The following is a 14,070-nucleotide window of genomic DNA, read 5'->3' on the forward strand; positions in this document are numbered from 1 at the left end:
ATATTAGGTACTATTTTTTTTTTTCTTAATGAGTTTAAAATCTAATAGTCTGACCTAGGTTAGGTTAATTTGTTTATGCTAGATTACAAAAAGATGGCTAATAAGTAGTATATTTTATTTCTAAACTAGATTTTCAAAATAAGTAATAATCTAATATTAAATTACAAATATTAAGTCAACTATCATTACCAATGAATGTTGGGTCTGGGAAAAGGAAATAAGGAAAATTTGGGATGTAATCTGGTTAATCATAGCAAAGCATTCCCTTCCTGTTCTTAATTATTGAAGTCCATTCACATGGAAGGATCAGTAACTATTTGTTGAATTAAAAAATACTTGCCTCTTCTCCACCAAACACACAATTCTTGACTTTCATGAAGCTGCTGTTCTCCCTTGCCTCTCTAACCTCTACTACTCAGTCTCCTCCTTCCTCTTTCATTCAGAGATCTTCTTTTCTGCCTCGGCGATCTTGTTCATTGCTGCGCTTGGAGTTGACTCCTACCGCCATCTTTAAATTTGGCTCTAGCATTTCCAATTAACCTCTAAACGTTTTTTCCTTGATATGCGTCTTCCGCTTTAAACTCAACTGCTGAACACCGGACTTATCATCTTGCCTTCTTAAAACGAGCATCATCTTCCAACGCTCCTATTTCTGTTGATGTACTAGGGCACCACATAGAGTTGTTATACACGTCATACTCTGAATAAAAGCACCAGCTGAGGGATAAGTGGGAGCTGGACAGTACTCACCTCTATTCACAGGTAGTACACTCAGGCTCAAGACTGGGTCAGTCTTGGGAAAAGGGGTCTTTTAGCACTTCCTCCACCCAGAGAGGGTGCCTTCGTCTAATGCACGTAAAGAAGGCACATGTGCTATTGAAGGCCCTGAGTATCACCACCATGGTCTCCCAGCCACCTATTTCAGAAACTCAGAATCTTTACTCATTCTTCCCTTTTTTAAGCCAGTTGCTGTCAAGGCTACTCGTGGTGAACCCATGTGTGTCAGACTAGAGCTGGGGTCCGTAGGGTTTTTAGTGGCAGGTTTTATTGGGAGTAGCTCACCAGGCCTTTGTTCTGAGACATCTCTGGGTGAACTCAAACCTCCAACCTTCGAGTTAGCAGCCGAGGGCATTAACCATTTGCACCACTCAGGGAATCCCTTTCTCCTTTTTGTCCCCCATATGTAATATGTTACCTTCGCCCCCATCTTTCACCCACACAGTCAGGAGCCCAGTGCAGTTCAATGCCTTTTTCTGAATAGTTTTAATGACCTATTAGTTTAACTCCACCTGTGACCTTTCTCTGCTGTCTTTCCTTCACCCTGTTGTCAGATTAACCTTTCTTAAAGCACAGTTTTGATTGTCATTTTGCTGCTCAAAAACTTCACCGGTTCCCCATTGCCTGTGTTATTAAGAAAAACTCCTCAGCCTGTCATACTTCAACGAGCCATGGCCTGAAATATTTGCACAGTATCTTGCATGTTATAGGCACTCTGTAAATATTTGCTGAATTATTAAATTTTAATATCTTCCATAATGTGTTCCCAACCTCCATTTCCCACCTAGCTCCCAGTAGCCTTCTGTGCGTACTCTAGACATCATTGTCGACTGCCTGCTATTTACAGAACCAGCCCCCAGCTCTCCCGTCTTCCTAACCTTGGTGTTGCTGATTCATCTACCTGGGGCATTATCCCACCTGAGTTCCATAAGGCCATTCCTGGACCTCTTCTCTACAGACTTTTCTTGCTCTGTGCCTGAACCAAGGTCTTTCTTTTAGACTGCATGGCACATTGATTATGGCTTCCTTATCAAACATCATTTTCTTTTCTTGCTCTAATGTCACTCTCGATTTGTTCCTCTCACTAGAATGTAAGCTTCTGGAGAATAGCAAGTATTTCTAACTTGTTTTTGCCTCCTCTTGAGCCTCCCACTCAATGAGGAACATGTAGATATTCAATAAATACTTGTTGAATTGGAAACCACCACCACTTTTACTTATGCACAAATGACAGATTGACCAGCCATCTGAAACATCAGAGGAGAGGTACCACTATATAAAAAAGGAAAACTTTTTATCTAGAGTACAGTTGTTTTTACATTTTCTTCCTGACAGCAACTAGACGACAATAAGAACAAATTTTGGTATCAGTGAGATTAATACATAAAATGTGATTGAAATAACTCGTTCTCCTGTTTTTTTTTTTTTTTTAATTGTAGAGAGATGCTGAATCCCAGGAACATGAGACAATCCTTTCTCCAGATTTTCTTTCAATTGACCAAATCACTGATTTGCTAGCAGCTGACCCAAATGGAGTTCAACAGTAAGCACGTCAATATTACAACCAAATATAAAAAAGTTTTGGTTTTGCATCTGTAAATGACCATGACATGTTATACTGGAGCCCTGGTGGTGCAGTGGTTAAGAGCTCAGCTGCCAACCAAAAAGTTTGGCAGTTTGAATCTACCAGCCACTCCTTGGAAACCCTACGGCGCAGTTCTGCTTTGTCCTATTGAGTCAGAAGTGACTTGACAGCAACAGGGTTTATTTGGTTTTTGGTTTTGTTATTATATATTATATGCTGATATATACCCAGACTCCAGAACACAAAAATTCTCAAATAAATGGCTTTTTTGTGCTGTTCTACAGCCTTCTGCAAAGGGGAAATATATTTCCACACCAACCTGTTAATATTAACTGAGAATAGGGATTTCTTGTTAAAAGCAGCCTCTAGCACATGCCATCTTCTTTTCTCTTTCATTCATAAAACTGATTGTCATTATGCACAATTGCCTCATCATGGGAGGCATAAGTTGTGCTTCCTATAATATCAATGGCTACACATTTTATTTTTTTTAGCAATTCCTAAATATTAGTCACTGCCCTTCCCCGCCCCCCCCCCAACACAGTACTGGAAATGAAGCCATACTAAGAACTCTGAGCTCATACAAGTCATTTAAAGATGTGAATATAACTGAATTTATGGGCAGTAATTCTTCTATTTGTACATCCCAGTCTCAAGGCCGTTTATTTCTATGGTAGATCGTTTATTTAGAGCTCTAGTCAGATATATTCAAGCTCAAAATTCCCTAAAAGGTGTTTCTAGTGATCACTCATTTTAAAATTATCTCAGTCTAATCATGAAAGCCTTTGGCCATAATGTGAGGAGAGTGGGGATGTTGGGATGTTGGCCATAATGTCCTGCTATAAGGTCCCTACAGGCCAGTCTTCAGGACACAAGCAGGGCGTTGTGAACCATAATAGACAAATAGAAAATGACCCTGTCAGTGGTTATCATTTGAAAATCCTACAAATATTAGGAAACAGAGGCAATTTGCTACTGAGAAGGAAATATGACAGACGGACAGACTGGAAGAGAACTCAGAAAGGAAGGTATATCAAGAGCAAGCGAACAACAATGACAGGTCTTCCCAAAGATGCTGTTCACCACCGGTGCCTGCAAACCCTGCTAGGAATCCTGATGGTCTGAATTCAGCCATAAACTGCTTAATATCTACAGATATTGAAATGTTTGGTCATTGTAATGCAAAATGATAGTTGGTTAATACTAGGCAAAAGAATGCAATGTAAAATGACAGATATTTTATATAGTTTCCAATTTATTTTTTTATGATTTAATCATATTAAATAAAAGGTATTGTAAACAAATGCTTTTTAAGCTTGTTTATTTCTTACCACATTTTAGACTGGCTCATTAATTTAAGAATCACCTGAAATAATCTCAAATTTTAGGACACTAATTTTGGATAAAAGACACCAGTGTTACGTCAGGTGCCATTTCTTTGCAAAGGAATTTTTTTAAGGTACTTAATGTGATTTTTGTATCATTAATCCTGAAATGCAGTTGTCCCTTGATATCCAAGGGGGATTGGTTCCAGGACCCCCTCGCAGGTATCCCTGGATGCTCAAATCCCTTATATAAAATGGCGTAGTATTTGCATATAATCTACACACATCCTCCCGAATACTTTATCATCTCTAGATTACTTACAATACCTAATACAATGTGAATTCCCTGTAAATAGTTATTAATGTTTACACTTAACACTTACTGCTTTCTCAGCCTTTGCAAGCACTTTATCATGAACCGGAGAGACTGTTTTTTGCCATTGTAGGGGGTTGTGGGGGAAGCACTAACACTTGCACGAATTTCAGCGTCTTTCTACTTTATTGTGCCAATGCCCCATTCCTTCTTACAGACCTCATGGCCCACTTCCGCAGGTGACACTCCACTTTTCAAAAAATCTAAAATTTTTATTTTCTGATGGAGAGAGAGCACTTTAGGCTTCCTATTAGCCTTTGAGGAATTGCTTTGACTATTTAATTTTTTTAGGAACCATTTTTTCACAGAAACAAAGAGTGCACACAATACAAGTAAGAAACGAATGAGAAGCGAGGCAAACTATACTCAGACAAGGAGCACTGGAGAAAGTCTGAGAATCTGTGACATGGCAGGAGGCTACAGCAGGGGATGCCTGCACATCACTTTGTTCTGTGGATTCAGCATAGAGCTCAATGCATGGCAAATTCAAATTTTGCTTTCTGAAACTTTTTATTTTTTCTGTGTATTTTCGATGTGGGTTGATTGTGGATGCAGAACCTGTGGATATGGTGGGCTGACTGTATTTGCAACCACTCGCTCACTTTCATTTTAAAATAACACTATTATAAATGGGAACTAGATACCTTTCAAAATGACAGAAATGTAAGTTAGGTATCCTGACACCAAGTGACAGAAGTATGCCAAAATCATGCTGTCTACAAAGCTAGAGACCTACTTAAATAAATTATAAGAAATCAGCACATTTCCCTACCACTTAAAATTAAAAATTGCTCTTCATGAAAGCATCCAACCGAATGAATCATTAAAGTATCAGTAAAACGTATTTCCAGAGTACACTTTAAGCAAAGTTAAATGTCTGAGTACATTTCTCATGATCTCCCAGCTTCTATCAACCATTCATGTTTTAATGTAGCCCTGACTTTATTTACAGATCTGCTTCAAATTCTGTTTTAAAAAGAGAATATGGACTAAATTGAAAATAACTACATAAACACAGAAATAACACTGGGAGATCTTTTTATAACCTTTCTATAACTGGGCCTCTATAAGCTGTTCAGTTCTTGCCTTAAGGCTTATTTCTGCATGTCATCATATTCAAAAGCATGCAAGAATGTAATGTTCTTACTGAAATTTTTGGTGAGACAAAGTAGTTACATCACCTATCACTACAGCAAAACTCCCTAAAACACTATTAAGCGTCTTTCTCTTTCCTATACTCTCATGCCCTACACTGTGGCCATCTCTCCCTTTCCCCTGCCCTATTTCCCCTCATCGCCAGAGAAAAACTGTCTACAAATTCCCAGTCACATGTATGCAAACATTGAATTTAAACTGTAGCAGCGTATTGCTCCAAATTCCTCCCTGCTTAATCTCCTTTGCAATGGAATGACTGAGCAAAGAATAGAAATGATAAATATTCATCCCTGTAGTTCAAGTTGAAGGGAAAGATTCAAATGGTACTAGGTAAAGTGGTGGAAGGAGAGGAAGACTAACTGCTGGAAACAGAAGAAAATGTTTCACAAAAGCTGAAAATTAAAGAGGTCTTTTTTTTTTTTTTTTTTTGACTCTGGGCAACAAGGGATTAAAGAAAAGTTGACAAAATATGAAAATAAGAACCTTTTAGAAGTAAGGCAAGAAACAAAGGGTAAAAGAACAAAATAAACGTACAATTTACCTTGCTGAAAATCAAGTCATTTAATGTAGAAGACAAACTTAAGATGCATACAAATTGCACAAGTTAAAGCAATTAGAAGATGGTAGATTATACATCATGGTCCCTGGGTATAGCAATAGATTTATGCTTGACTGCTAACATAAAGGTTGGAAATTCAAACCCACTCAGCAGCACAGCAGAAGAAAGGCCTGGCAATCTGCTCTCATAAAGAAAACCCGATGGAGCAGTTCTACTCTGTAGCACATGGTGGCACCATGAGCCAGGATCGACTCAACGGGAAAAGGTTAAAATATACATCCAACATAGTGAATCAGAAAAAAATAACCTAAATCTCATAAAATAAGTTTTTATTTTAAATTTTATTTTAATAGAATGAAACTTCATGCGTTGCCTTATTTCATATAAAGCCATTCATCTAATGAGGGATACAATCAATCAGGCATCAGACATTTCCTTAGCAACATTAGGCAGCAGAAATCAGTGAAGTAAGAAGTTATCAAAATTTGGCACATCAAATGAATGTGATCCCAGAATAAAATACTATTTCGGGTTGTTGTTCAGTTATAATGGCAATGTTGTTGTTGTTATTAGGTGTCATCAAGTGGGTTCGGAATCACAGCGATCCTATGTACAACAGAATGAAACACTGCCTAGTCCCGTGCCATTCACACAATATTTGCTATTTTTGGACCCATTGTTGCAGCCACTGTCAATCCATCTCATTGAGGGTCTTCCACTCCTTCACTGACCCTTTCCTTACCTATCATGATATTCTTCCCCAGCAACTGGCCTCTCCTGATAACATGTCCAAAGTATGTGAGACAAAGTTTTATTATCCTCCCTTTGCAGGAGCCTTCTCGTATTTCTTCCAAGACAGATTTGTTCATTCTTCTGGCAGTCCATGGTATATTCAATATTCTTTGCCAACACCATAATTCAAAGGCATCAATTCTTTTCTATCTTCCTTATTCATTGTTCAGCTTTCTCATGCATGTGAGGTGATTGAAAACACCATGGCTTGGGTTAGCAGCACCCTAGTCCTCAAAGTGACATCTTTGCTCCTTAACACTTTAAAGAGAGAGGTCTTTTGCAACAGATTTGCCCAATGCAGTATGTCATTTGATTTCTTGACTGCTGTTTCCATGGGCATTGATTGTGGATCCAAGTAAAATGAAATCCTTGACAACTTCATTCTTTTCTCCATTTATCATGATATTGTTTAATGGTCCAGTTGTGAGGATTTTTGTTTACTTTATGTTGTGGTGTAATCCATACTGAAGGCTGTAGTCTTTGATCTTCAGCAGTATGTGCTTCAAGTCCTTTTCACTTTCAGCAAGCAAGGTTGTGTCATCTGCATATCACAGGTTGTTAATGAGTCTTCCTCCAGTCTTGGTGCTGTGTTCTTCATACAGTCCAGCTTCTCGGATTATTTGCTCAGCATACAGATTGAATAAATATAGTGAAAGGATATAATCCTGATGCACACCTTTCCTGATTTTAAACCACAGAGTATCCCCTTGTTCTTTTCGAGCGACTGCCTCTTAGTCTATGTACAGACTCCTCAGGGGTACAATTAATGGCAATAAAACTGGTAATATATGTGATGACTCAGAAAACAGAGCAGCCATGTGGTCTTATTGAAAAATGGACTCATAACACAGCAGAAAGATGAATCAGTTCATTGGTGAATTTAAAACAAAGAAACTGCCAATGAGAAACTGTGATATAAAAGGCCTGGTAGTAAGCATGGGACTCATTTAAAATTAAAATAAAGTCTCATATAATAATAATAGACTGAACCAATTATTCCAGAACATGTCAACAAAAATACGGGTGTAAATGAGGAAAAAAAAGTAACCTAATTTGCTTCTCTCATCATAAATAAAATTGAGTGTCAGATAACAAAATGATTTTTTTTTAAAAAAACTGTATCATAAATATAAAGGATTAATATCTCTAACTATGCAAAAGGCTGTTATAAATCAATGTCTTAGTTATCTAATGCTGCTAAAACAGAAATACCACAAGTGGATGGCTTTAACAAAGAGAAATTTATTCTCTCACTGCCTAGTAGGCTACAAGTCCAAATTCAGGGTGACACCTCCAAGGGAATGGTTTGTTTCTCTGTTGGCTCTGGAGGAAGATCTTTGTCATCAATCTTCCCTTGGCCTGGGAGCATCTCAGCACAGGAACCTCAGGTCCAAAGGACATGCTCTGCTCCGGGTGCTGTTTTCTTGGTGGTATGAGGTCCCCCCTCTCTACTAGCTTCCCTTTCCCTTTATCTTAAGAGATAAAAGATGGTGCTGGCCACACCCCAGGGAAACTCCCTTTACATTGGCTCAGGCATGTGATCTGGTAAGGGTGTTACAATTCCACCCTAATCCTCTTTAATGTAAAATTACAATCACAAAATGGAAGACAACCACAGAATACTGGGAATCATGGCCTAACCAAGTTAATACACACATGAATTTTGGGGGGACATAATTCAATCCATGACAATCAATAAGGAATAAAAAACAGCCAGTAGAGAAGGACATTTAAAGGGATTCAAATCTAACTAACAAGTAAAGAAAGGCACAAGATAGTATTTTTTCCTATCAGATTAATGGATAGTAAAATTAACTGACAAAAGCCAAACTAGATTGGGGTATGGAGAAATAGACCTGTTTTTATGATGTTGATGGAAGACTAACTTGGCACTGCATTTCTGGAGGGAAGTTTAACAATGTATTTCACCATATCAAATATAACCCAACAACCCTACTTTTAGGAATTTTTGCAAAAAGATCAAGAAGAGTAAGGAATTGATGAAACAGCTGCCTCCGGTGGTGGCTTTAAGTTTACTTTCTTTCTCTCTCTCTGTGTTTCACCCTTGAGTATTATTTTGGACTTACAGATTTGGATATAATGATGGCTATGTTTTAGATCAGGAGCCCCTGGGTACCTCCAATGGGTAAGCACTGGGCTACTAACTGAAAAATTGGAGGTTTGAACCCACCCAGGGACACCTCAGAAGGCCTGAGATCTACTGCAAAAATGTTACAGCCACTGAAAACCCTGTGGAGCCCAGTTCTACTCTGAAACACATGGGGTTTGAGGTCGCAATGAGTCGGAATCGTGTCGACAGCAGCTGGTTTGGTTTGAGTTTATTTTTACATTATCGGCATTTCAGAACCTTCATTCAAGAAAAAAATTTAAGTTTTTAAAACTTTTAGAAAAGGAGCTGTTTGGTATTTAATTTTATTTTAATATCTAGATTTCCCTTTTTGTTACAGAAAATTGGAAGAGTTTTTGAATTTCAAAAATCTTCAAACTTGTTTAAAGGAAGCTATTCTACTGGATTATTATGTATCTGGATTTTTGTGGGCTAAAGGAATGAACTTTTCTGTTATTCAGTACTCAAAATTTATGACTTTGCTAGATATGTTACTTCATAATCTTAAAAGTAAGTACATTCTTTTTCTTCTTTTTAAGAAAATGGCATTTACCCAGTGCTGTCGACACTATAGGACATTTGGTCCACTATAAATTATGTTCTTCAGCAAAAATTCCTAGTTTTATTGTAATCTTGTCAATGAAAATTATGTTTCTTTCCTAGGTATAGCAGAGATACAGTTCATATCTTCACTGAGTTCTTAAACTTCAAATAATACTTAACAAGACTGCAGTCTTGTTAAATAATTAATTTGCAAAAAATATTTTCATTTCATTTAAGGTCCTGTCAGTGCCTTCCAATCCCCACCCCTCACCCAAAAAGGGCTGTCAAGTAGTTCAGATTTATTTAGGTATTTTTCATTATTTGAATTGTTTCTATCTCATTTTATGTCTAATATTGGGTAGCTCAGAATGACCAATGAGAGGAGGCACTTTGGTCAATATCAAAAGAGAAAATGTAGAAACTGTAAAGAAAAAGACCTACAGTTCAATAAAGAACTACACCAAGGACATGGCCGAAGAAATGTAAATGGCTCTTCAGCGAATGAACAAGCTCAACCTAATATCACGATAAGAAAAATGCAAATTAAAACTACATGGCAATGTCGTTTGTCACATATTAAATTGACAAAACCGTTGTCAAAACTGTAAGAAAGAAGGTATCCTCATATATTGCTGATGGAATTATAAATTGGAAAAAAACCCTGTGGAGTATAGGTTAGGAGCCCTGGTGGCCCAGTGGTTAAAGCACTTGACTGCTAACTGAAACGTTGCCTGTTGGAAACCACCATGGCACTGCAGGAGAAAGCTGTAGCAGTCTGCTTCCGTAGAGATTTATAGTCTTAGAAACCCTGTGGGGTCACTATGAGTTGGACTTGACTCAGTGGCGGTAGATTTTGTTTTGGGGAGGGGCATGTAGCTTAACAGATATCTATGCAATTTACAAAGGTATAGTCCCTTTGACCCAGCAATTCCACTTCTGGGAATTTGTCCTAAACATAGACTTGCACACATGTAACCTAACATATTTGCAAACTTATTAGTTACAGAAATGTTTGTAAATGCAAAAGATAAGAAACATCAGTCGGAGACACCAGTATGATGTCATATGTATCATAGTATAAATTCCATGACATTTCTCAAAATACTTGACCACTACTCCTCACAACTATCAAGGTCACCAAAAACAAGGAATGTCTGAGGAAGTATCATAGTCTAGTGGAGCCTAAGAAGACATGATGACTAAACGTAATGTAGTATCCTAGATGGGATCCTGGGACAGAGAAAGGGCCTTAGATAAAAACTACAGAAATCTGAATAAACTAAGAACTTTAGGTAAAAATAATGTATCAGTATTTGTTTGTTAGTTGTGACAAATGCACCATAGTAATGTTAACAATTGGAGAAACTGTGTGCTGGATAAATGGGAACTCTCTAGAATTTTTTTTCTCTAGAATAGTCTTGCAACATTTCTGAAAATCTAAAAGTATTCTAAAATAAAAGTAAGTATTGGTCCATACCTAAAGTGGAAAACTATACAGCCATAAAAATGGAAAGATGAGGAAGCTTTCTGTGTGTCGTATGGGAAAATCTGGGTTTATTGTTATATGAGTAAACCAGGGTATATAAATGGTGCTTTTGTTTATAAAAGAGAAAAATAAGCATTTATACAATGAAACTTGTAAGAGTCAGAACTCGACGGGACTGCCTTGTTTTTCTGAGTCCCAAAAGTTTTCCACTTTTGCAGTCTTACCACTTTTCTGTCGCTCTCTCTTAGTGGAAAATATTTGAGTTTTCCTTCTCAACGGATTTCTACCTTACACAGATACCAGCGTTCACAGGTTTTAGTGTGTATGTTTCTGTTTGTTATAAACAAAGAAACTCTGGAAGAATACAGAAAAAACGAATAATCAAAATTACCTATAGGGATGAGTCTTGGGAACTGGGTACATGGGAAACAGACATTGGAAGAAATATTTTCACAATATATCTTTATATCTGTTTTAAGCCATATGAATATATCACCTGTGAAAACTTAAATTTTAAGAGCAAGTTATATGCTATGGACAGTTCCAAGCATTTGCAACCTCTGAGCTAAGCATTCACAAACTAGAAAGAGAATAAAGGAAAATGAAAAATTTTTCATAAATCTCACATACCAAATTTGAGAAGATATTTCCTTTTTAAATGTTTTCCATAACTTGTAACTGTCTCAAAATATTTATTTTAGGTGAAACTTGATATTGCTGATATCAATTCAAAAACTAATTTTTAAAACTTGAGCTGAATCCACCCAGCTACTCCTAAACTATGAGAGAGTGAAAGTACATATGTAGAAGCTAACCAGAAAAAAAAAAGCAAGAAATCTAGATTTTCCATTCTGGGAGAAAAAAAAAAATCCCCTTAAATCTTTCAGAGTTAGCAAGGATATAGTCATCACCAGGAGACAAAATAATCTTAGCCAAGTGTGCCAAGGAAGGCGGTATAAAGTGGTAATAGAATCCTGAGTACCCAGTGAGTATTCCAGTCCAGCAACATCTTCATAGAAAACGCACTGAAGAACAGTCTGGGCTGTTAACTGTAGGCTGGTCTACCATTATTAATAAAAATTTAGTATAGGAACTACATTTTATTCTAACTCGGTTTCTGATCCTTGCCTCAAACTTGTGCCATATCAATAAGGTACTCTGCAGACAACCTACCTGGAATCAAATTGGATCAAACCAAAGAATTCTGGAGCGTAGGATTTGTAGAGTTATCTTAGCAATTCACATTTTGGGGTCTAGTTTTTCCAGGGCCTGACCAAAAATAAGATGTAGGCTATTAGATAGACTGGATATTTGGCCTTTGTCGAGGTTCATGGGTTTAGATGGCCCTGTATATAATAAGAATCTTAGTAAGTAACCATAGAATACTTTTAGTAGTTTCTATAATGCTGAATTGGGTTTTTCTCCCCAAAATAGGAATAATAATAATAATTATTATAGGTGACATTTACAGAAGCTCAACTTCTGCCAGCCATGATGCCAATTGTCTTATAAATATTGTCTTAGTTTACACACAGCTTTAGGAAATAGCTCTATTATTCTCCCCATTTTTTAAATGATAAAAATAAGTGAGATTCAGAGGAAGTTAAATAACTCCTTAATGTCACACAGGTCAACCCCAGTTAGTCAAAGCCCATCCTCCTAACTATTACACCAAATTTTGGTGCTGGGCTGAATCCTAGAAAGCACTACAAAACAAATATACATGTAATTTACTAGCATATATATCTTTTCAGTTTACAAAGAGACTCATATTCATTTCTTGTTTGATCATCACAACAGCACTATGATTTTGAAAACACATGTTATTCTCATTTTACAGATAAGGAAAATGAGACTCAGGTCACGTAGCTAGTAAATGGCAGTTATGAGATACCAGTCTAAGTCTCCCAACTAATTCTAAGTCTCGTGTGTTCTTACATTACCCCAAATTTTTTCAAAGATAAATTTTATTTCTAACAGCCCTTACTATTTAAGTGATTTAATCTTTCATGTTTTAATTACATTACTAAATGTGATTTTTAAAAGAGCAAATATTTCAGTTAGATAAATGAAATAACCTTCCTAGTTTTTAAAGCCATTATAAAGACATCAGACATAGGAAAACATTTTTAAAGTCAGCCATATTCCAACATAAGAAAATAGACATGTAAATGTATTTTTGTGTTTGAGAATTATAGTCAGTTATCTAAGAAATTATTTTTTGACTGCATCTCTAATTAATACCATTTTATTAACAAAATGATTCAGATTTTTAATCCATTCATTTGTGAATTGCTTTTATCCAGCAGATTTTTTTATTTCTGAAATTACTCCTACTCTTTTGAAAAGAAGTTTATGATGGAAAAAGAAACATGATACAGTAATTGGGCTCCACTTAGAACGATGTAGGAAAGGGTAGTCATCCAGCAATAATTCAGTGTATCTGACATACCTAAAGACTATCTGGAGGGAGGCTATGAGAAATGGGCCAATTGTAATTCACTAAACTAGATTTTAATTATTATATAGTTTTATCTGTCTTTCTAATTCCTACAAATAGAACCCTATGGGGGCAGTTCTACTCCATCATGAGTTGGAATCAACGCGACAGTACACAACAACAAGTAGAAAAGAATCTAGACTAAATGAATTACAAGTTAGAGTTTATCATATCTTTCCTAAAATTTAAATTACCATCATTTTATTAGTAATTTTGGTGTTTGGGGTATAGCATTTGCATCACAGACAGAAAGAGTGCTGTGTAACTCAGAGGTGACTGGGTCTAGGAATCAGCCTATGTTCTCAGAACTTTTCTACATACCCGGAAAGAAGATCCACTCCATTTGCAAGAAGTGGAAATTTTCCTGATGGTTTCTTAAGAGAGACAGAGGTTTGTTTGATATCTGGTGAATGGAATTCACATTGAACATCAAATCCAAATTCCCCCTAACACTCATGCAGGCTTCCAGCCAACATCTCACGGTGGTGTCTTTCCTTCAGGCAGCCAATACAGCCTCACTTTCTCTAGAGCCCTTACAACTCCCTACCTCCCACTCTCGGCCTCCCCCAAACCTAATCCTCTCCTCTTAGGCAAATCAATGTTGCTCTCTTTTCAAAGAAGATAGTTTTGTTTGTTTGGTCGGCTTTTTGTTCTGGTTTGGTTTTAGTATTTTGTTTTTGTTGTTTTAGCTATAAAAGAATAGACTAGAATCATTAAACAGTTTAATTTTGATAATGATGGTGAAGTCCTGTTACTCTTAGAGTTTCTTCTGGCTTTTACCGTCACCACGGGGCATGTAGCTGAGAAACAGTTTACATGAGTAATAAGTCTATAGTTGTGGAAAAGA

The 14,070-nt window shown here is 36.8% G+C and overlaps 1 protein-coding gene across 1 annotated transcript in view; it reads left to right on the forward strand.

The window, feature by feature from the left end:
- Window positions 1-8,121: 8,121 nt before the first annotated feature.
- CABCOCO1 (ciliary associated calcium binding coiled-coil 1) overlaps window positions 8,122-14,070 on the forward strand; it is a 109,523-nt gene continuing 103,574 nt past the window's right edge. The window contains exon 1 of the mRNA XM_023546980.2: window positions 8,122-9,204. Coding sequence (XP_023402748.1) covers window positions 9,135-9,204 — 70 coding nt within the window. The 5' untranslated portion in view covers window positions 8,122-9,134. The remainder of the gene's footprint in view (window positions 9,205-14,070) is intronic.

The sequence above is a fragment of the Loxodonta africana genome, chromosome 16, assembly GCF_030014295.1.
Source record: "Loxodonta africana isolate mLoxAfr1 chromosome 16, mLoxAfr1.hap2, whole genome shotgun sequence".
Classification (NCBI taxonomy): domain Eukaryota; kingdom Metazoa; phylum Chordata; class Mammalia; order Proboscidea; family Elephantidae; genus Loxodonta; species Loxodonta africana.